The following is a 22,498-nucleotide window of genomic DNA, read 5'->3' as shown; positions in this document are numbered from 1 at the left end:
TCTTTGATTCCTCCTATCATCCAAACAAAACCTAAATGTAAGAAGGTGAATCTCAATTGCCAACATATGATATCCATAAAATACTAATCTTACTAATCCAAAAAATACATGTAACTACAGCAAGTATTACCTTTGAGTCATCCAACCTGTACCATGCATCTGGGGCAGAATGAATGAAGCAATAGTAATGACCCTAAGTGGATGAGAAATCGATATGCACAACAACTGCACACAGATTGTACTTCAATTCCACATATATGGTATAGACAAAACAGAGTTTAGTACCTGTCCACATAACAAAAACCCAAACAAAGATAATTGAAATATGCATTTTCTTTTCAAGTTTAAAGTAATACTTAAACCCCACTAATCCCACCCTAAAAGTATCTTTACCACTGGGTTACCAAAAGAAAATTTACTAAAAACTCATGCAAAGGTATGATCACTCAATTAGTAAAAATATTTGAAGCATCTAAGTTTTCTATAGCCATTTACCATCAGCACCCAACAAAAAATGCAAATTACTCAACCATCATAATTTTTCAGATTAGATCATGAGACAGTTGCATTAGGACTTCTATTTATGAAGTTCATTTTCCTAACAGATCTTTCAACCAATGGCTTTGACATCAGTAACAAACTTACTATTTGATTATTTGTTCATAGAAATTCTCTACCAAAATCGGAGCCCATATACTCACATCATTATTCTGATCGCCACCAGTGTATGGCAGCAAGTCTAGCTCTAGTGGGAACTCCATGTGCTTGTCAATCTTCTCAACATAGGAGCCATCATTCTTGAATCTTTTCAAGTGGAATGCAGCAACAGAAGGAGCCTGGTTCAATATAAGCTACTTTTCTACTGACACTTTTTCTTTACATTGTTCACAAGTGAACTTTTTCTCTGGATCTTCAATCTTTTCCACCTTGGTGAAAGATTCCAATGCACTAGGAAGAGCACCCACATTCTCAATCTCCAAACTCAGGTCAATCAAGGGCTCATAGGTGTCAGAAGAGTGACCACAATTGCAGCATTGAAGCTAGAATTCAAACACAAAAGCATTCAACAATTAAGAAACAATTCCAAATCCTAAATCCTACCCATATATGTATGTCTGTGTGCGTATGATGTTAGCTTTAATAGCAAACTTTTTTCTAATAAATAATAGCTAACCTCGTTATCAAAATAATCAATATAAAAGGTGAATCAGAAATAAATTTAAAATTCATACTTTGCTAATCAGACGGCCACCAAAAACTTGCTTGACCAAGCTCTCATCAGCTGAAGGCAAAGAAGTATCCTTTGTCTGTGAATAAATACAACAGCTGTCAAGTCTATCCAACAAGCATTGCAGGAACTCATGTGCATCTTCCTGTTGGAATCTCCGAAAGTTGGATGAAATATCTGGAATTTCCTAGGTCAAGAATCACAATGACATAAACTTCTAAGAAGTTAATATTTGAAGAAGCAATAATTAGCTAAACGAGATAACATGAGACCACAAACACAGAGAAATAAAGCAATCAGAAATGCTGATTAGTTCAATTTGCTTTGATGTAGTGACAAAAACTATATTATTAATACATCCTAAGAAAATGTAGATAAATCAACACCAATCAATTAAACCCGATTTTATTTAAATCATAGTGTCCTATCAATAAATATCACTGTAGAAGGGGATACAGTTCAAATTGTCAACAAGCTTCCAGGGGGAGACAACCCTGTCCATCGAAGCTATGGAGTATTCAATGTGGTCACGAAGAGTGCAAATTACACAGAACCTTTCATTATCACCGGCAAATTCCAATTCCAAATCAAAACTCAACACATAAATATAACAAATGAAATATATGAACAAATCAATAATATAAACTAAAGCGAAATCAGACGAAGTACGCATAATCGGGGTATAGAATCTTACGGTCACAAGGCCTCGGCTGATTGTATGACCTAAGACCTTGAACGAGTGGCACTATGTGCGTAAAACATTGTAAGATTGCATTAAGAAAACAAGTGTTGCCTAGATTTGCAAGCCCTGCACTCTACAAATTCACAAAATAAAGAAAATTCAAATACCCAAATTCCTAAAAAAAAAAATCAGCAGAAGTAAACTAAAAATTGAGTGTGGCATGAAGATTTAGCATAACAACACACTACCATAGCCGGCTTAGCTTCACTTGACCAATACGGTGAGACCGAATCAGAAACCTTGGCTACAGTTTCTTCCTGCAAAGGCATTGAATCAGACCAATCCAAGCTAGAGGGCTTGGCGTCTTCTACCGAAGGCCAATTGGACCAACTCGAGGCCGAGGTCTTGGTGCCTCCCCGGGAGTCCCCCATGGACGACCAATGCGAAGAATTGAATGCATCATTTTCTTCGTTCTTTTGAGAATCAACACCACCAAACAAAGCCGAATCAGAGTGATCATCGGGATTCGAGTCGAGCGGAGCTGCTGACGAGTTGAGCAGACAATCTAGGGTTTGCGGCGGAGGTGAATTGTGTGAAGACCCATCTAAGGTTTGCTTTGAATCAACTGAATCGAGAGGTGGGTATTCAAATTGGAGTGTTTCTGTGAGATGGGTATCCATTGAAATGCAGAGAAAGAGGGAGGAAAGTTTGGGAATGTGGAGTTGGGGAAAGGAAAACGAAATTAGGATTTTGAAGGTTCGATTTTGGGAAGTTTTTGGGTTTGGGAATGTGGGTGGAGGGAAAAGAGAAGAAATTTGAAAACTAAAGCTTTGTGTTTTGATTTTTGAGAGATGAAGAAGAAGATGAAAGAGAAGGGAAACGGAAAATTTTCATTTCGAAATGGTTCGACTCGCTTTTAGACTGTGTTTTGAAAAAGGAGGGAAAATGGAGAGAGAGAGAGAGAGAGAGAGAGGTTTTCCCCTATTTTACTAAAAACTTGTTCAAATTTCTTTTTAAAAATTGATAAATATAAATATTATATAAATTATAGTTTTTTTTTTTAAAAAAAATACTCCTATAATTATTTAATATGGTTGTATAAGAGAGTTCAAGAACGTCGTTAGAAAATTCAAAGATCTTCGAAGATTCTTGAAGAAAATTTTGAATTCTCTAGAAGATAGTGAGAGGCTTAGATTCTTCAATAGTTTCAACTAAGAACACAAAAGTAAAAAGATAGTGGAGATAAGAAATTGGATGAAGAAGAAGACAAAGTAGCTAGAGAGAGAATAATGACAAAGCTCTCCCATGGATCTCCAACTTTCACGTTCAATGCTGATAATGGAGAAATGAAATTAGTTCTTTCCTAAGAGTTATCTCTCCAAAATCCATCCCTTGTAAAGTTATGGGTGGGTTTTATTTATAGGCACCTCATGATGTAGGATGGAGCCCATGTGCAAGGCACATAGGGAATATTCTATCTAACCACCTTATCCGAGGAGGTGACCTCTTCGAGGATGAGGAAAACCCTCGAAGAGGAGATCAACCTTTCGGCGAACCCTTCTTTTTAGCCATACCTAACCAATGATCCCCAATCATCCTAAAGTGTTACGAATTTCAGGCTTTCACAACCCAAAAAAAGAAAAACAAGAAATTACATGTTCCTTGAATCATTTTATAGAAAGAGAGGGATATTTATACCTCAAATTGTTTTTAGGGAGAGTTGAAGATGCTCTAGAAAATGGGGATGGTGAAGGCCCTAGTGGGTGAGACATTGTACAACAAAATTACTTTAGTCAAAGAGAAAACAAAGACAGAGAGAGTCACAGAGTGAGAGAGACAGATATTAGGGGAAGAGAGGCAGAGAGAAGGCAAAATAGAGAGGACATACTGGGATAATGCTCCAATAGTGGATCGGCGGTGGTGCTCGATGGAAGTGATGTTCCTTACCCGACGGCGATGGAAACAAAGTGACTGAGATTCAATATCAAGAGGAGGGCAATCGGCGTGAGAGAGAGAGAGAGAGAGAGAGAGAGAGAGGCGTGAGAGAATCGAAAGAGGGTAGATGCGAGAGAGAGAGAGAGACACAGAGTGAGAGAGAGAGAGAGAGACGTGTTTAAGCCCTAACTCATTTTAGTGTGTTTGAAATCCCTCCAGAGTTCCTCACCAAATTAATTTAAAAATCCCTTCAAAATGATAATAAATAAAAAATAAAATTATAATAATAAATAATAATGATAATCATGATAATAATAATAAAAATAAAATAATAAATAATAATGAAATTACATGTTCCAAAACTATCTATACAGTGCCTAAAATATTTTTTAGTCGCTGAAATTAAATTTTTGCCGACCAAACTTTTGGTCGCCAAAGATAAAAAGTAAATTTTTATTTTTCATTCAGCAACTAAATTATTTTAATTGGCAAAACTACTTATACAACGACTAAAATATTTTTTAGTCGCTGAAATTAAATTTTTGCCGACCAAACTTTTAGTCGCCAAAGATAAAAAATAAATTTCTATTTTTCATTCAGCGACTAAATTATTTTAGTTGCCAAAACTACCTATACAGCGACTAAAATATTTTTTAGTCGCTGAAATTAAATTTTTGTCGGCCAAACTTTTGGTCGTCAAAGATAAAAAGTAAATTTTTATTTTTCATTCAGCGACTAAATTATTTTAGTCGCCAAAACTATCTATACAGCGACTAAAATATTTTTTAGTCGCTAAAATTAAATTTTTGCCGACCAAACTTTTGGTCGCCAAAGATAAAAAGTAAATTTTTATTTTTCATTCAGCGACTAAATTATTTTAGTTGCCAAAACTACCTATACAACGACTAAAATATTTTTTAGTTGCTGAAATTAAATTTTTGCCGACCAAACTTTTGGTCGCCAAAGATAAAAAGTAAATTTTTATTTTTGATTCAGCGACTAAATAATTTTAGTTGCCAAAACTATCTATACAGCGCTAAAAAAATTTTTTTGCCGACCAAACTTTTGGTTGCAAAGAAAAAAAAAGTTAGATTTTATTTTTCATTTGGCGACTAAATAATTTTAGTAGCCAAAACTAACTATATAGCGACTAAAATATTTTTTTAGTCGCTAATTGTGGCATATTTAGCGACTAAATTTTTTTTAGTCGCCAATTGTGACATTTTTAGCGACTAAATTTTTTTTAGTCGCCAATAAGCAATATACCCCGACTAAAAAAATTTAGTAGCTAAATATTGTACTTTTACTGACTAACATAAGTTTTGGTCGCCAATTCCACAACTTTTGGCAACCAAAATATTTTTAGTCGGCAAAAGTGTATTTTCTTGTAGTGTAGGGGGAGGAACACAATTGATAGTGTACACATCAGTAAGTGCAGCTTCCCCCCAAAAGTTTTCAGGACAGGAAGAAGAGAGAAGGAAAGCTCGAGTAGTGTGAAGAATATGTCTATGTTTCCGTTCAGTACGTCCACTTTGTTGGGACATGCCAGCACAGGAATGATGAGGCTGAGTACCATGACTTTGAAGAAAGGAAAGGAAATTTGTATCCCGATACTCCATAGCATTGTTAGAGCGAAATTTTTTAATAGTCTTTGAAAATTGGGTTTGGACCATTTTGGTAAAGTTATAATAAAGTTGTTTAAGTTCAGACCGATTTTTCATGAGAAAGAGCCAAGCAAACTGTGAAAAATCATCAATAAAAAAAAAAAAAGTAATGAGATCCCCCCATGGTAGTAGTAGGTGATGGGCCCCAAATTTCTGAATGTATGAGATCAAAAGGTGCATGGGAAACAAAAATACTTTTATTAAATGATAAAACAGGTTGTTTTGCAAGTTGAGAGGGTAAACAATCAAAATTATCTGGAAGTATATGACCCAATTGACCACTAGAAACCAAAGATTTTAACCTACTAACAGAAATATGCCCTAAGCGACAATGCCAAAGATGAAAATGAGACAAAGAGGAATCAGATGCAAGAGTAGTTAACTGTGGAAAGTTTGGAACATGAAGGTGAATGAGATCATAGAGACGTCCATACTTACGGCTTCCTAAGAGTTTGTCCCGTCTAAGGGTCCTGCACCAAATAACCATTAGCAGAAAAAGTGACAATTAAACCAAACTCACATAATTAACTAATAGAGATAAGGTTTAAGGTCAGAGCAGGGACATGATAAACATGAGATAAAGACAAATGAGAGGTGGAAACAGAACCAACATGACTAACGGACATGAGAGAACCATCAACAGTATGAATAGAGGGAATGTGAGTAGATGGAGAGATGAAAGAGAATATAGTAGAACTGGAAGTCATATGATTATAACATGCAGAGTCAAAATACCAAGAAGATGTACATGGAGTCACAGACAAAACAGTATGAGGAGGTGTATCAGAGGATGAGAGAAACTGTTTGAACATGGCCTCAACATCAGTTTGGGAAAAGACAGGGGCAGACGGATCATGAAACTCAGAAGCAGCAGCAACAGTGCGATGGGTAGGCAAAGATCTAGACTAATTCCCGGGACGATGTGAGCTACCCCTGGAAGAGTCACCGTGAGAGGAGTGGCCAGTGGAAGATGACCGGGATGGATTGTGAAAACAATCCTGCTGCAGATGACCATGACCAAGTTTGTTGCAGTATCGGTAGGATCTAACGGGGCAATGAACTAGAGATGAGTAGAAGGAAGGCCTTGATTCTGACAATAAATGCAGGTAGTGGACCGCTGAGTTAGTAGGGAAGATGGCCGTGACTGAGGAGTGGCAAGAACATAGTCCACATAATGAGTCTCGAGAGTACCAAGACAAGTCTCTTCAGATAACAGCTCGGAAATAGCATGCTCAAGAGTGAGCAGCGGAGTGCGATAAAGAAGAGATGCACGCACGGGCTCAAAATAGGGAGTGAGAGCCATGAGAAATTGAACCAACGGCTGTTGATTACGATATGTAGTGAATAAAGCAGCATCTTCATAGTGAGGCCATGCCGGTTTTGAGAGAGCAAGCTGGTCCCAAACAGAATACATTTGAGAAAGAAAATCATTAATAGACTGATTGGATTCTTGATGCATGCGGTGAAGCTAACTCTGAAGTTGATACTGATGGGCAAGACCGGTAGTCTGGTATTGTTCTTTCAAAAAATCCCAAATGTCTTTAGTAGGAGTGGTAACAGAGCCAAGTTGAAAATGATCAAATTGAAGACTAATAGAGGGAACAGAGGTATTCTGAAGCCAAGTAATGATCTGGTAGTTCTTACTGTCCCAATCTTCGAGTTGGTCTTCATATGTACCAGGAGTTTTAGCGACCTCTTTCATCGGTTGGGTCACATCCCCGGTGATAATACGTCAGAGTTTTTGAGCAATTTGATGGGAAGAAAAAAAACGATGAAGCAGTTGTATTGCCACTGTGTACGAGACTAAGCAGAAAGAGAAAAGAAAAAGGCCATAAGTGTAGAACCTAGAGCTTTGATATCATGTTTGAATGGTTGAGAGAGAGAGAGAGAGAGAATAAACTGTGTATGTATTTAATAATCATAACAATGTACAGGGGCTCCTTTATATAGGAGAGGGATACAATCTAAAATAGAAGGTAGAATAACAATCCTAATCTAATCCCTAAATCAAGGCCCTAATTATATAATTTACCCTAAATATATAATCTATCTATATATACATTAACATACTGGATGACATCATATTTACGGAACAAAAGTAAAAATAAAAGGGGGAATTGCATATCAGTGGGACGGATAATTTTTTTTTATATAAATATGGAGTGTAAATGACACTTGCATTCCTACAGCTTTTCACTTACACCTCATCATAAAATCACTTGCATTCCACATATTTTTGTAATTTTTTTTCCTTTATTCCACTATTTTGTAATTCTTCCAAAATAGAACTAATTTCATTTCATTGTAGGTTTAGAAAAATATTTTAAAATTAGTGGTCAACTTTATAAATATTAAAAAGTCAAATCATAGTGTGTTTGGTTTGATTTTTTAAAAAATGGTATTTAAATGAGTTTTCATTTTATTTTAGTGATTTTTTAAATATTTTAATCACCTAATAAAGATGTATCTAAAAAGTAAAACAAATTAGCTAAACTATTAGTAAGTTTTTTTTACCAAAAATTGATAAAAAAATTCGAACAAAAATCCACACAGATTATTGTTCAAATTTTTGTTTGTGTTTGTGTTTTTTTTTTTTTTTTCATATTTTAGCTAACTTTTTTTTACTTTTTTTTTAAATTTTTTTACTTGTATTTAGTCTTAATGTATCTATAAAATTAAAAAAAAATATGACTAGAATATGAAAAAAAATCAATAAAGACAAATTAAACCCCGTTCAAATAAGTTTTTGAAAATTCCACTGACATGAAATTTCCAACAAAAAAAAATTGAAGATTTTCTGTAATAATAACAAACATTTGAAAGACCCTAATTTTGCACTTCTTTTCTTAATCGTTTTAATATTATATTTTTTGGTCAAAATTGGATTAATTCAAGTGTTGGGTATACCTTCTTATTGGAGTGTGGGACCCAATTGGTTTATTAAAAGAGTTTAATTTGGTTTGGTGTTAGTTATAATATATTTTTATATATTATATCTAATTTTGTGGAGACCCAATTCAGTTTGGAAACAACTAAGGTTTTGATAAAAAATCCTAAATTCACAATACATATTTTTGGTATTGTTTTTCCCAAGAAAAAAGTATTATACGGTTGCCTCATTATTTAGTTTTTCGAAGGTAGCAACTGGTGATCATTAATATTGGTGAAATTAATACTTGCTTTGGTGGATTTGATTCGGTGGTGTGGTTTCGGCTGGTGTTTGGTGACACTAATTTGGATTATTATTTTGGGTCTTCTACAAATTTGTTTCGGAAGATTTTGGTTCATCTATTTGGTTCGGTCTTTCCTCTTGTTTATTTATGATTATTTGGAATTCACTTAAAGGTGGTTTGTGAGATCATTCGTGTCTCATTTGTAATCGTTTGGAAACTTATTTGGTTGATAGTGGAATCGGATTTCGATCCCGTGGACGTACCTCACATTGAGGGAACTACGTAAAATTCTTGTGTTGCTTTTGATTTAATTTTTTCGCATTAGTTTTTATTCCCATTGATTGATTTACTTGTGGGGAATCATATATTTTCCCTAACAACTGGTATCAGAGCTTACGATTTATTTGGGTTTAATTATTTGTGTAAATCAATGGAGGGAAATGTGGGTCGTATGTCTAGTTTCAATGGAAGCAATTGGGTAACTTGGAAAACTAAAATGGAGGACCTATTATTTTGTAAAGATTTGTATGGGCTTATTGAGGGTGATAGTGGCAAACCTGATGATATGAAAGATGATGAATGGAAGAGGCTTAATCGAAAAGCCGTTGGTGTTATTCATCAATGGATTGATGACAGTGTGTTTCATCATGTTGCTATTGAAACTTTAGCACATGATTTGTGAAAAAAATTAAAAGGCCTTTATGACAGGAAATCAGCCACAAATAAAGCTTTTCTGTTTCGTAAGTTGGTTAATTTAAAATATAAAGAGGGCAGCCTTATTCTGGAACATCTGAATGAAATAAAGAGTATTGTTAACAAACTTGCTTCTATGAAAATTGTTTTTGACGATGAGTTACAGGCTTTGATGATACTTAGTTCTTTGCTCGAAAGTTGGGAGACTTCGGTTATGACGGTTAGTAATTCGGCACCTGATAGAGTTGTCACAATGGGCCAAGTCACTAGTAGCTTGTTGAATGAAGAAACTAGAAGAAAATCAACGGGTTCCTCTCATTCGGAAGCATTTGTTGTGAGAGGTCGAAGCAAAATAAGGGGAAGGAGTAAGACTCCTCATGGTCGTGATCAAAGCCGTGATAAATCAAAAGATGGTTCTTTTTCAAAGAAAGACATTGAGTGCTATTATTGCCATGAGAAAGGGCACATGAAGCGGGAATGCCGAAAGCTCAAGAACAAGGAGAAAAGGCGTGACAAAAGTGTGGATAAGAAGCAAGAAGACACAACGGAAGTTACTACCGATGATCTCATGGTCGTTTGTGAAGATGATTGTATCAATTTTGTGGGCCAAAAGAGCAATTGGATGATTGATTCTGGTGCTTCTTTTCATGTGACTTCTCGAGTTGATTTCTTCACTATTTACACCAAAGGAGATTATGGTTCTGTTCGAATGGGTAATGAAGGTTTGTCCAAGATTATCGGCATGGGTGATGTTTGCTTGGAAACAAATTTGGGCTGCAAGTTGTTGTTTAAAGATGTGAGGCATGTTCCTGACATTCGCCTCAATTTGATCTCTACTGGGAAGCTAGATGATGAAGGCTTCAACAACAAATTTGGTGACGGAATATGGAAGCTCACAAAGGGTTCTTTGGTGGTGGCTAAGTGCAAGAAGACTCATATACTTTATTCGATGCAAGGAAAAATTTGTAAAGGTGTTGTCAATGCACTTCAAGATGATACTGCTACCGAATTGTGGCACAAGCGGCTTGGCCATATGAGTGAAAAGGGGCTACAAGTTTTGTTCAAAAAAGAGATTCTACCTGCTTTGAAAGGTACACATTTTAAAACTTGTGTTCATTGTTTGGCGGGTAAACAACTTAGAGTTTCTTTTCAGAAAAATGTTACTTCTAGAAAAGAAAATGTTTTGGAGTTGATTCATTCGGATGTTTGTGGTCCTTTGAAAGTTAGAACACAAAGTGCTGCACTTTATTTTGTTACTTTCATTGATGATTATTCAAGGAAAGTTTGGACTTTTTTACTAAAAACTAAAGATCAAGTTTTAGAAATATTTAAGTATTTTCAGGCCATGGTTGAAAGAGAAACATGGCAGAAATTGAAGTGCATCCGATCAGATAATGGTGGTGAATACATTGGGCCATTTGATGAGTATTGTCGTAGCCAAGGTATTCAGCACCAAAAGACAGTTAAGAAGACTCCTCAACAAAATGGCGTTGCCGAGAGGATGAATCACACCATTGTGGAAAGAACAAGGTGTTTGCTTTCACAAGCTAAATTGCCAAGATCCTTTTGGGGTGAGGCAATGAAGACAGTGGTTGACGTAATCAATTTATCTCATTCTTATCCTTTGAATGGTGATGTTCTAGAAAGAGTTTAGACCGGTAAAGATGTGTCTTATAAGCACTTGAGAGTGTTTGGTTGCCGAGCTTTTGTTCACATTCCCAAGGATGAGATGTCTAAGCTTGATAGTAAGTCAAGACAATGTATTTTTCTTAGCTATGGGCGTGATAAATTTGGGTATAGATTATGGGATCCGGTCGACAAGAAAGTTATTTGAAGTCGTGATGTTGTGTTTCTTGAAGACCAAACAATTGAAGCCTTTGACAAATGTGATTAACCGAAGCCAAAAAGTAGTGATCTCATTGACATGGATCCATCTCCTTTATCTTCAGTTGATGATGAAAATGGGGGAGATATGCAGCCACCTATTGAAGATGTAGAGGATGATGCTAATCCTAATGAAGTTGAGCCAGAAATTGAGGAAGAGCATCCAACTCAAGAACCGCCACCACAACTTGAGTTGAGGAAATCTACAAGGGACCAACAACCTTCAAGAAAGTATCCTCCCAATGAATTTGTGTTGATTTCCGATCAATGGGAGCCTGAGAGCTACCAAGAAGCAATTGAGCATGCAAAGAAAGGTGATTGGAAAAAGGCCATGGAAGAGGAGATGAATTCTTTACTTGAAAACCACACTTATGATTTAGTGAAGTTGCCTAAGGGGAGGAAAATTCTCAAAAATAAGTGGGTTTTCAAATTGAAGAATGATGGCAAGAATCTGAGGTACAAAGCACGCCTTGTTGTGAAAGGCTTTGGGCAAAAGAAAGGCATTGACTTTGATGAGATTTTCTCACCGATTGTGAAGATGTCTTCTATTCGGGTTGTACTTGGCATGACTGCAAGTATGAACCTTGAAGTTGAGCAACTTGATGTGAAGACCGTATTTCTTCATGGTGACCTTGAAAAAGAAATTTACATGGAGCAATCGGAAGATTTTGTGGAAAAAAGAAAAGAGAAATTTGTTTGCAAATTGAAGAAAAGTTTGTATGGCCTCAAGCAAGCCCCGCGGCAATGGTACAAAAAATTTGACTCTTTTATCATGAATAATGATTTTTCTAAAATCACTTCGGACCATTGTGTGTTTGTGAAATTTTTTTCGAATGGCAAATTTATTATTCTTTTGCTTTATGTTGATGACATGTTAATTGTGGGTCAAGATTCTACCATGATTAATAGGTTGAAATTGGAGTTGACCAAGTCTTTTGCTATGAAAGATTTGGGACCGGCAAAGCAAATTCTTGGTATGGAAATTGTTCGTGATCGCAAAAAGGGGCTGATTTGGTTGTCTCAAGAAAGCTACATTGAGAAAGTTCTTGAGAGGTTCAACATGAATAAAGCAAAGCCGGTTGGTTGTCCACTTGTAGGTCACTTCAAACTTAGTTCGAATCAATGTCCTACAAGTGAGAAAGACAAGGAAGAGATGTTGAAAGCTCCTTATGCTTCAGCAGTTGGTTTTTTGATGTACGCCATGGTTTGTACAAGGCCGGATATTGCCCACGCCGTTGGTGTGGTGAGTCGGTTTCTCTCTAATTCGGGTAAAGAACATTGGGCAGCGGTAAAATGGATTCTAAGGTATCTTCGAGGGACTTCGAAGGTGTGTTTGTGTTTTGGGGATGGTAAGCCGATGCTTGATGGGTTCACGGATTCTGACATAGCTGGTGATATTGATTCTAGGAAATCTACTTCAGGGTATTTGATGACTTTTGCAGGGGGAGCTGTGGCATGGCAATCTAAATTACAAAAATGTGTTGCTCTCTCAACTACTAAAGCTGAATTTATTGCCATTACAGAAGCTTGCAAAGAAGAGTTATGGTTGAAGAAATTTTTGCAAGAGTTGGGTTTGAATCAAGAAAAGTATGTGCTTTATTGTGATAGTCAAAGTGCTATTCATTTGAGTAAAAATTTTACTTTTCATTCGAGATCGAAACATATTGATGTGGGATACCATTGGATTCGTGATGTGTTAGATTCAAAATTGTTACAACTCGAAAAGGTTCACACAGATGATAATATTTCGGATATGTTGACAAAGACTTTGTCGAGGGACAAACATTTGAAGTGTCGAACTTTGGCAGGTATGGTTGATATCTCCACCTAAGTTAGTAGGGGGAGAATTGTTGGGTATACCTCCTTATTGGAGTGTGGGACCCAATTGGTTTATTAAAAGAGTTTAATTTGGTTTGGTATTAGTTATAATATATTTTTATATATTAAATCTAATTTGGTGGAGACCCAATTCAATTTAAAAACAACTAAGGTTTTGATAAAAAACCCTAGATTCACAATACATATTTTTGGTATTGTTTTTCCCAAGAAAAAAGTATTATACGGTTGCCTCATTATTTAGTTTTCCGAAGGAAGCAACTAGTGATTATTAATATTGGTGAAATTAATACTTGCTTTGGTGGATTTGATTCGGTGGTGTGGTTTTGGCTGGTGTTTGGTGACACTAATTTGGATTATTATATTAGGTCTTCTTCAAATTTGTTTCGGAAGATTTTGGTTAATCTATTTGGTGAGGTCTTTCCTCTTGTTTATTTATGATTATTTGGAAATCACTTAAGGGTGGTTTGTGAGACCATTCGTGTCTTGTTTGTAATCGTTTGGAAACTTATTTGGTGGATAGTGGAATCGGATTTCGATCCCGTGGACGTACCTCACATTGAGGGAACCACGTAAAATTCTTGTATTGCTTTTGATTTAATTTTTCCACATTAGTTTTTATTCCCATTGATTGATTTACTTATGGGGAATCACATATTTTCCCTAACATCAAGTTCATGTCACCTAATGAATCCTTTTTTTTTTTTTTTGGAGTCCAATAGTCAGGGATGGAATTACGGAGGGACTGTCAGGGGCCACGACCCCCCCGCTTAAAAAAAAAAAATTATTTATATATATATCTTTTCAACAAAGTATTAATAGTAAAATGGCCCTGCTTTGTTTTGTGGGCTGGACTGGGCTCAATCTATTAGTTAGATGGCCAGGGAGGGCCATGTTTTTTTTTTTTAAAAAAAAAAAAAAAAAACCCTAAATAGAAATAGAAAAAGACAAAAAGAAGAAAGAAAGAAAACCTAATTCCTATGACCTGCTCTACGTCGTGACGCCGTCTCAATTTATTGAAGCAAGCATAAGATTTTTTTTTTGAGTTAAATCAACTTGGGATACATAAAAAAAAGAAGAAAGTCTTGCTTCTTCTATTAATCTTCTCATTATTACAGGTATGTGATTCATATTCTCTTTTATTGTTGTTTTTAATTTGTAATACTTTTATTATCTTTTTTTTAATGTCATATTGATACAATTGTAATTTTTTTTTAATTTTACATATTAAGAAAAAAAATCATGAATTAGGGCGTATGATTTCAATTACTAGGGTTTTTTTTTATAATCATATTTGGGCAAATTTAATTTTATTCAGATTAAGTGTTATAAATTCAAAATTAAAATGAATTGAGACTTGTATAAAATTTATGTGTTGAATCTGAATTCTGAATTTTTAAATTTATATGAAATTTGTTTCAATTACATTTGTTATTCTAGGCACAAAAATTTTCTATGTCCTATGATATATATATATATATATATTACATTAGCAATTGGTTTTAATTTCTAATAGAATATTAACTATGTACTTAATGAATTCTATTTTGATTTGTAGATTATTATGGGAAAGCCATGTACAATTGATAGATTTTTTAAAAGAAAAAATGCAAGTTCCTCAGAAGTCAATGCTGACAATACATCATTGCCAACTTCCGATGTTGATATCCCTGAAAATCCTCCCATAAAATCTCAAAAGATTGATGTTAAAGAAATTGATATTGGTTCATTGGAGCAAGATCCTGGATTACGTATACAGATTTGGGATTATCATGTTAATCAACGTGATGAAATTCGACGAGCTTATATTAAGGCTGGTCCATACCAACTTATACTTTCAAAGTATCCGAAATCTGGATCAACAACTCATCTTCGTAGTTTTCAACCGTCATGGTTCAAACTATTTCCGTCATAGTTGGAATATTCACCTGCAAAAGATGCAGCTTTTTGTTTACCATGCTTTCTTTTTTATAAACCATGTGGATCTGGATATTATGGGCCGCAAGCATTCACTATTGATGGATTTCAGAATTAGAAAAAAGTTAGGGATGGAGCAAAATGTGCTTTTTTAAATCATATAGGAAAAGATCCTAATTCTTTTCACAATGTTGCCGTGAGATCATGTGAAGACTTGATGAATCAATTTCAACATATACAGAAGGTATTGGACAATTTCACTTCTGAACAAATTGTAGATAGTTGACTAAGATTGAAGGTCTCAATTGATGCAATCCGATTGCTTGCATTTCAAGGTTGTGCTTTTAGAGGTCATGATGAAAGGCCAAATTCAATCAATCGTGGAAATTTTCTTCAAATAGTGAAATTGTTGGGATCATATAATGATAATGTTGCTAAAGTATTGGATAAAGCTCCGAAAAATGCCTCTTACACATCACCAAAAATTCAAAAAGAAATTTTACATATTTTTTCAACCAAAGTGAAGAATGCAATTCGTGAAGAAATTGGTGATGCGAAGTATTGCATAATTGTTGATGAAGCTCGTGATGAGTCAAAAAAGGAGCAAATGGCTATAGTTTTGAGATTCGTTGACAAAGATGGTTTTGTGAGAGAGTGTTTTTTTGGGCTTATTCATGTCTCTAACACTGCTGCATCAACCCTAAAAGATGGAATATATTCTGTATTGTCTCATCACAATTTAGATATTCAAAATATTCGAGGACAAGGATACGATGGTGCAAGCAATATGCGAGGTGAGTGGAAAGGATTACAAGCCTTAGTTTTGAATGATTGTCCATATGCTTATTATATTCATTGTTTTGCACATCGTTTGCAGTTGGCTTTAGTGGCAGCATCGAAAGATGTTATCCCAATTCATAAATTTTTTCTTAAATTGACTTTTGTTGTCAATATTGTTGGTGCCTCATGCAAGCGCAATGATGAATTGAAAGTTGCGCAAGCTGCTGAAATTGAACATATGATTGACATTGATGAGCTCGAGACTGGAAAGGGACTTAACCAGATTGGCACTTTACAACGAGCTGGAGATACTCGTTGGAGTTCTCACTTCAAGTCAGTTTCAAGCTTAATAAAAATATTCAGTCTAACATGTGAAGTTCTTCTTAACATCATTAATGAAGGAATGACTTCTGCCCAACAAGGAGATGCAGACTCAGCTTATGAAACATTGACTTCATTTGAATTTGTCTTTATTTTACATCTCATGAAAAAAATGTTGGAGATCACTGATTTACTTTGTCAAGCTTTGCAATGCTGATCTCAAGACATCTTAAATGCAATGAATCTAGTTTCATCTACCAAGGCACTTCTGCAAAAGTTTAGAGATGACAAATGGGATGCTTTACTAGCCAATGTGCAATCATTTTGCGAGGTACGTAACGTAGATGTCCCGAATATGAATGCTCCTTATATTAGGAGAAGAGGTTGAGCTCGTGATCATCAAGATGACTTTACAGTTGAGCATTGTTATCGAGTAGATATTTTTTATGCTGCAATAGATTCTCAACTACAAGAATTAAATGGACGGTTCAGTGAACATGCAGTCGTGTTGCTTAATCTTAGCTCAGCTCTAGATCCTCGAGATGTGTTTGAAACTTTTAGAATCGACGATATTTGTCGGTTAGTAGAAAATTTTTATCTGCAAGACTTCAAAGATCAAGAGAAAATACAGTTGAGAATGCAACTTCACCATTACGAGCATAATGTAGTTCAGCATGCAGATTACAAAAAATTGTCTACTATTTCTAAATTGTGTCAGTGGTTGGTAAGGACAAACAAATCTACGATCTATCAACTTGTTTATAGAGTGATTACACTTGTTCTTACTCTTCCAGTTTCAACTGCAACTACGGAGCGATCATTTTCAGCCATGAAAATTGTCAAAAGTAGACTTCGCAACAAAATGGAAGATGAATTTCTTACAGACTCTTTGCTTGTGTACATTGAAAAGGAAATTGCTGAAAATTTTACCACAGAGTCAATCATTGAAGACTTTTGAGATATGAAAGAACGTCGAGTTCCACTTTGATAGATAATTGAGTTGATTTGTATAAATAATTTTTTAATACATGACTTTGCTTTTATTCATATATTCAATTTAGTAAATATATGGTTTTATTTTTTACGTACTAATTTAATATTAAATTTTAGTTTACTTTTTGAATTCAAAAAAATAGTAATTTATATCCATTCATATAAAAAAATTTATTTATGTCTTGGCCCCCCCCTGCAAATGAATTCTTGGTTCCGTCCTTGCCAATAGTGTCTAACCAGTACACACTTTCTAATTAATTACAAATAATGTGTATACTTTTAAATATGGTTAACATATATTCTGGATCAAATAAAATTTATATATTATTCCCACACTCATCACAAATTTATTTTTTATTTTTTTCCACGCAAAGCGTGAATTTTCAAACGAGGAAAAAGACAATACGACCAAACTTCATGTGCTTACCAAGCATAGAACCATTCTCTTTGGAAGCTGCCAATTCATGCTAATAGTAAAGACAATATGACCAAACTTTATGTACTTATTATGGGGATATATTTTCTAAGTGCCAACACGTGGCCAAGGTGATGTCCACGTGTCAGCCGAGGTGCCACGTGTCCTGTCAGTGACGCCGAGGTTACCTCCGAAGATATCGGAATCCGGGATAAGCAGATAAGACACAAGAGTCCTAAAATGGGGAAGGACTTCAGCATGGATAAGGATAATACTCTTAGGGAGTTTATCTTTATCTCTTGGAGAGTTCAGGATAAGCGCTGAGCAGAAGTCTATTGAAGCATTGAAGCTAGGCTTCTATGGGGATTAGGACTGAATTAGCTATAAAAGAGAGGCACCCCCGATGAGTCTATGGTATGTAATCTATATTCTGAGCAGTGAGTTTAGCACTATTGATTATATTTGAGAGAGATACTGACTTGATCGTTGGAGTGCCCCCGGGTGGACGAACCACCGCTAGAATCTTCTCTTTCTATTGTAGGTTAGACAGGTGCCATCTATTCTACCAGTGCTCTCCAGCTGAATACTTAGTTGGCAGTGTGGTCAGAAATTCACTCACACAATTTGGCGCCGTCTGTGGGAAAGAAAGGAGAATAGATGGCCAGTGACGGACAGAAGGATAAGGTTGGGGACGAAATCCCTGCTGGGAACGGTAAAAACGTTGACCCCAACATAGAGGAAGATGGTTGCAACGAGGAGACTCAGAACCAGAATCACAGCAAAAAAGACGTCGGCCAAGGTGGCGACGCACCAAAGAAACCAGATCGAAGCGGGTACTACAACGAGAATGACCTCCAGGTATGGAAGGATAGATGCCTGCGAAGGGACGAAGAGGTGAAAGAGATGGCGAACAAATTGGCAGACTTGCAATCGGTCGTCAATTTCATGATGCAAAATAATGTCATGCAGTCACCATTCCCGCTGCAAGACACGCCGATTCTAGCGGCCATTGCCCAGAAGGGAGGGCATAAACCAATCCCAGTAGCCCCGCAGCACACCAGGAGCAAAAAACACTCTCACCGGCCTTCAAGGGAGGTCAGGCGAGGAGAGTCGAGGAGAGAAGAGTCACGAAGGACACATCGCACTAAAGAAGTAGACCCTAGAGAACATAGGCATGTTCAGAGGCAGGAGCTGTGCTTCGACACAACTCATGGAGAAAGGTCGAAAAGGGCTCACAACGAAGCTGAGAACAGCGCACCGAAAAGACTAAAGTCAGGAGATAGCCGAGCTGCTGGGCGGACCAAAGAAGACTTGAGAGATTACCTTAAGAGAAAGCAACAAAATGCCGATGCCGAGGTAACTTCCCCTGTTAAGCCGAGAACACCATTCTTAGTGGAGTTGAACAAATTTGAGGCTCCAAAGAGATTTAGTATGCTGAGGTTCCAAATATACGATAGTAAGTCAGACCCCAACTTTCACGTTGGATTATACCTGAACTCTATGGCATTGTATAGTGGGAACGAGCCGTTGCTCTGCAAAGTGTTCCCCTCATCCTTCGGGGAGATTGCATCAGATTGGTTTCACAAACTGCTAAAGGGAAGTGTGAAGACCTGGGAAGGCTTGGCTGAGATGTTTGTGGCTAGGTTCGTGACAAACAAGCTACAACCATTGAGGATGGACGCATTGATGGCTTTAAGAATCAGTAAGGATGAAGGCCTTAGGGCCTACGCAAAAAGGTACTATGAGGTGTTCAACCGAATATCCGAGTGCAACCAAGAGGTGGCGGTCGTGTCTTTCAAGAACGGCCTAAAAGACAACTGTCCACTATGGAAGTCTTTGGCAAAGACATTGCCAAAAAGCATGGAGGAGCTCGTGGCCAGAATTGAGAAACATGCTTGAGCCGAGGAAGATACATCAGGGGCTAAGGAGACAAAGCAAGAGAAGGGAAACGGCTCGCCGAAGTGAGGCCGAGGTAACAATGGATCCAACAAGCAAGAGGTAGGACTAAGGGCTGCATAGGCAGTCACAACTGTGTTCCGAATCCCAATTCACAAAGTCCTGGATAAAATCCGAACCCAACCCTATTTCAGAGCACCAGCAAGGGTACCAGGAGAATTTATGGGAAGGAGCCTGGGTAAGCATTGTGCTTACCATAACGAAGATGGTCACATGACTCAGGGTTGTAGAGCCCTGAAGGCACACCTGGAAGACCTGGTAAGACAAGGCCATTTGCGGGACCTTGTAGATGAGGCCAGGACAAGGGAAGAGCAGGCAAGACTGCCTCAGGCACCAGCAGCTCCACCTTACCCAGCACAACAACCTCAGGCAGGAGGACCTCGGGTAATTAATGTAATTCACTCGAAGGTCAACGAAAACGAAATTCAGGGGGAGACCCAGAAGGTAAAGCACCTACAGCATGTGTACCAAGTAGGGGAGAAAAGACCTCAGGCCAAGGAGTACCAGGGACCAATAGTGTCCTTTACTGAAGTCGACCTGGAGATGGTCCAACATCCGCACAACGATGCCTTGGTAGTATCCCTCTAGGTTGGGGAGTGCCAAGTGAAACGCATCCTCATTGACCAAGGCAGCTCTTGTGACATCATGTATGTCAGATGTTACAAGGAGCTTGGCCTTCACCCAGACGATATGGAATAATCTAATGGCCCAATGGTCGGGTTCAATGGAACGCCGACATGGCCACTAGGAGCAGTAAGCTTAGATGTGCAGGCTGGCACGAAGAAGATAAAGACAGAGTTCACCGTAATCGACACACCCTCCCCTTATAATATTATCTTGGGAAGGCCATGGTTACATGCAATGGGGGTTGTTCCCTCAACATTGCATCAACTATTGCGGTTCCCAACAGAGCATGGGATAGAGGAGGTCAGAGGAGATCAGCTGCAGGCAAAGAATTGTTCCATGGCAGCAATGAAACCACCTGCAGCATACGAGAACCAGAGAAGGCAGAGATCAAAGACAAGGACGTGGAAGTCCTTGAGGATGTCGGCAAAGAGCCAGCCGAGAAGAGTGAAGAAGCACTGAAGAAAATCCTCGTCTAAGAGGGGGATGAAGAACGCTTTTTTCTTCTTGGCTCGGGCTTAGCCGAAGAAGAGGGAAAAGAGTTAGAAGCTTTCTTGAGGGCAAATATTGAGGTGTTTGCTTGGACGCCTTATGAAATGCCTGGCATTGACCCCAAGGTCACTTGCCATAAACTGAACGTTGACAGGTCGGCCAAACTTGTAATCCAACGAGCAAGAAGACCGACGTTGATGCACGTCAAAGCAGTAGAAGAGGAAGTAGACAGACTTCTGGAGGCCAGGGCCATTCGAGAGGTAAATTACCCGACATGGCTATCAAATACAGTGGTGGTGAAGAAAAAGAATGGTAAATGGAGGGTCTACGTGGACTTTACCAGCCTGAACAAGGCCTGTCCCAAAGACAGTTTTCCTTTACCCAAGATTGACCAACTGGTAGATGCCACTTCAGGGCATGGAAGGATGAGGTTCCTGGATGCCTATAGGGGGTACCATCAGATAGCCATGTAACCCCCAGATAAAGAGAAGACTACGTTTATCACCCCAAAAGGGCTGTATTGCTACAGAGTGATGCCTTTTGGGTTGAAAAACGCAGGAGCAACTTACCAAAGATTGGTAACCAAGATGTTCAAACACCTGATTGGTAGAACGGTGGAAGTTTACATCGATGACATGGTCGTGAAGACCAAGGAACCTGAAGGTCATTTGGCCGACCTAAAAGCAGTCTTTGACATCCTTAAAACATATTGGCTCCGACTCAATGCATCAAAGTGTGCATTTGGAGTTGGATCTGGTAAGTTCTTGGGATACATGGTGACTAGAAGGGGCATTGAGGCCAACCCAGATCAGATTAAGGCCATCCTAGAGTTGAAGAGCCCAACGTCGGCAAAACAGGTGCAAATGCTGACTGGAAGGGCCGCAGCCTTGATTAGGTTCATCAACAAAAGCTCAGACAAGTGCAAACCTTTCTTCAACTTAGTGAAGAAAGCCACAGACTTCTTATGGACCGAGGAGTGCGAAGCCGCCTTGGCCGACTTGAAGAAGTATTTGACCACGGCTCTAGTAGTCTCAAATCCAGAACCTGGAGAGGAGCTGTTCCTATACTTAGCAGTTTCAGAGCACACGATAAGCGCAGTGGTAATCCGAGACGAAAAAGGGGAGCAAAGGGCTGTTTACTATGTAAGCAAAACCCTGGCTGATGCAGAAACAAGGTATTTACCCCTAGAGAAGTTGGCACTGGCATTAGTAATGGCTTCAAAAAAACTGAACCATTATTTTCAAGCCCACAGAATTGTGGTGCTAACTGAACACCCTTTAAAGTCCCTGTTGCAATAGGGAGATTTGACAGGAAGAATAGCCAGATGGGCAGTGGCCTTGGGCCAGTATGACCTAGAGTACAGACCTAGAACGACAATCAAAAGCCAAGTCTTGGCCGACTTTGTGGCCGAGTTCACTCCAGGAGCCACTGTACATCGGGCTCTGTCGAGCCGAGATGAACGGTGTCCGAACGAGCAAAGAGAAGCCCAGCCAAAGGCCACAAAACAAAGGAAAGAAGAAAAACTCAGGCCCTGCAGCATTTACATCGGCGACTCCTTTCGACTGTTTGTTGATGGGAGTTCAAACCGACAAGGAGCGGGGGCAGGAGTAGTACTGGTATCCCCAGATGGGCAGATACTAGAGTAATCCATTCGTTTGGGGTTCAAGGCCTCAAACAATGAAGCAGAGTATGAAGCCCTGATTGCAGGACTGAAACTGGTAGTTGCAGTAGAAGCAGATGAGGTGATAGTTTTTTGTGACTCTCAACTTATAATCAACCAAGCAACGGGCGAGTTCGCAACCCGAGATGAACGTATGTCGGCATACACAAAGGAAGTAGGCAGATTGGTGGCCTTGTTTCAGAATTGCCGACTGCAGCAGGTTAGCCAAGATGATAACAGTCATG

The 22,498-nt window shown here is 37.9% G+C and overlaps 3 protein-coding genes across 3 annotated transcripts; 2 read left to right on the top strand and 1 right to left on the bottom strand.

Moving 5' to 3' along the window:
* Positions 1–694: 694 nt before the first annotated feature.
* LOC145801548 (ubiquitin carboxyl-terminal hydrolase 20-like) lies at positions 695–1,772 on the bottom strand. The gene is made up of 3 exons (XM_082893329.1): positions 1,685–1,772; positions 1,233–1,405; positions 695–1,040 (listed from the first exon to the last, which is right to left on the bottom strand). Exons 1-3 carry the CDS (start codon positions 1,728–1,730, stop codon positions 852–854), a joined length of 408 nt encoding a protein of 135 aa, XP_082749455.1. The 5' UTR covers positions 1,731–1,772; the 3' UTR covers positions 695–851.
* Positions 1,773–6,479: 4,707 nt separating this feature from the next.
* LOC114260509 (uncharacterized) lies at positions 6,480–16,330 on the top strand. Its single transcript, XM_082893305.1, has 3 exons — positions 6,480–6,530; positions 14,654–14,937; positions 15,361–16,330. Exons 1-3 carry the CDS (start codon positions 6,480–6,482, stop codon positions 16,328–16,330), a joined length of 1,305 nt encoding a protein of 434 aa, XP_082749431.1.
* A 21-nt stretch (positions 16,331–16,351) lies between these two features.
* On the top strand, positions 16,352–17,071 carry LOC145801535 (uncharacterized). Its single transcript, XM_082893304.1, has 2 exons — positions 16,352–16,444; positions 16,832–17,071. Exons 1-2 carry the CDS (start codon positions 16,352–16,354, stop codon positions 17,069–17,071), a joined length of 333 nt encoding a protein of 110 aa, XP_082749430.1.
* Positions 17,072–22,498: the final 5,427 nt, after the last annotated feature.

The sequence above is a fragment of the Camellia sinensis genome, chromosome 10, assembly GCF_055761805.1.
Source record: "Camellia sinensis isolate YWXY chromosome 10, ASM5576180v1, whole genome shotgun sequence".
In the NCBI taxonomy this organism is placed as follows: Eukaryota; Viridiplantae; Streptophyta; class Magnoliopsida; order Ericales; family Theaceae; genus Camellia; species Camellia sinensis.
Note: the sequence above shows the minus strand (reverse complement) of the source record. Positions and strands in the feature narration are given on the sequence as shown.

What these genes read in the sequence shown, in the direction of transcription:
- LOC145801548 (XM_082893329.1), bottom strand. Translation starts at nt 1,730, where the DNA reads ATGGACAGGGTTGTCTCCCCCTGGAAGCTTGTTGACAATTTGAACT. An exon ending in GCTTGTTGACAATTTGAACT is followed by an intron (nt 1,406 to 1,684) that starts GTATCCCCTTCT and finishes AGGAAATTCCAG; the next exon opens with ATATTTCATCCAACTTTCGG. An exon ending in GTGGCCGTCTGATTAGCAAA is followed by an intron (nt 1,041 to 1,232) that starts GTATGAATTTTA and finishes TTTGAATTCTAG; the next exon opens with CTTCAATGCTGCAATTGTGG.
- LOC114260509 (XM_082893305.1), top strand. Translation starts at nt 6,480, where the DNA reads ATGACCGGGATGGATTGTGAAAACAATCCTGCTGCAGATGACCATGAC. An exon ending in CTGCAGATGACCATGACCAA is followed by an intron (nt 6,531 to 14,653) that starts GTTTGTTGCAGT and finishes TTTGATTTGTAG; the next exon opens with ATTATTATGGGAAAGCCATG. An exon ending in TACCAACTTATACTTTCAAA is followed by an intron (nt 14,938 to 15,360) that starts GTATCCGAAATC and finishes TTGTGCTTTTAG; the next exon opens with AGGTCATGATGAAAGGCCAA.
- LOC145801535 (XM_082893304.1), top strand. Translation starts at nt 16,352, where the DNA reads ATGAATCTAGTTTCATCTACCAAGGCACTTCTGCAAAAGTTTAGAGAT. An exon ending in ATGTGCAATCATTTTGCGAG is followed by an intron (nt 16,445 to 16,831) that starts GTACGTAACGTA and finishes AAATTGTGTCAG; the next exon opens with TGGTTGGTAAGGACAAACAA.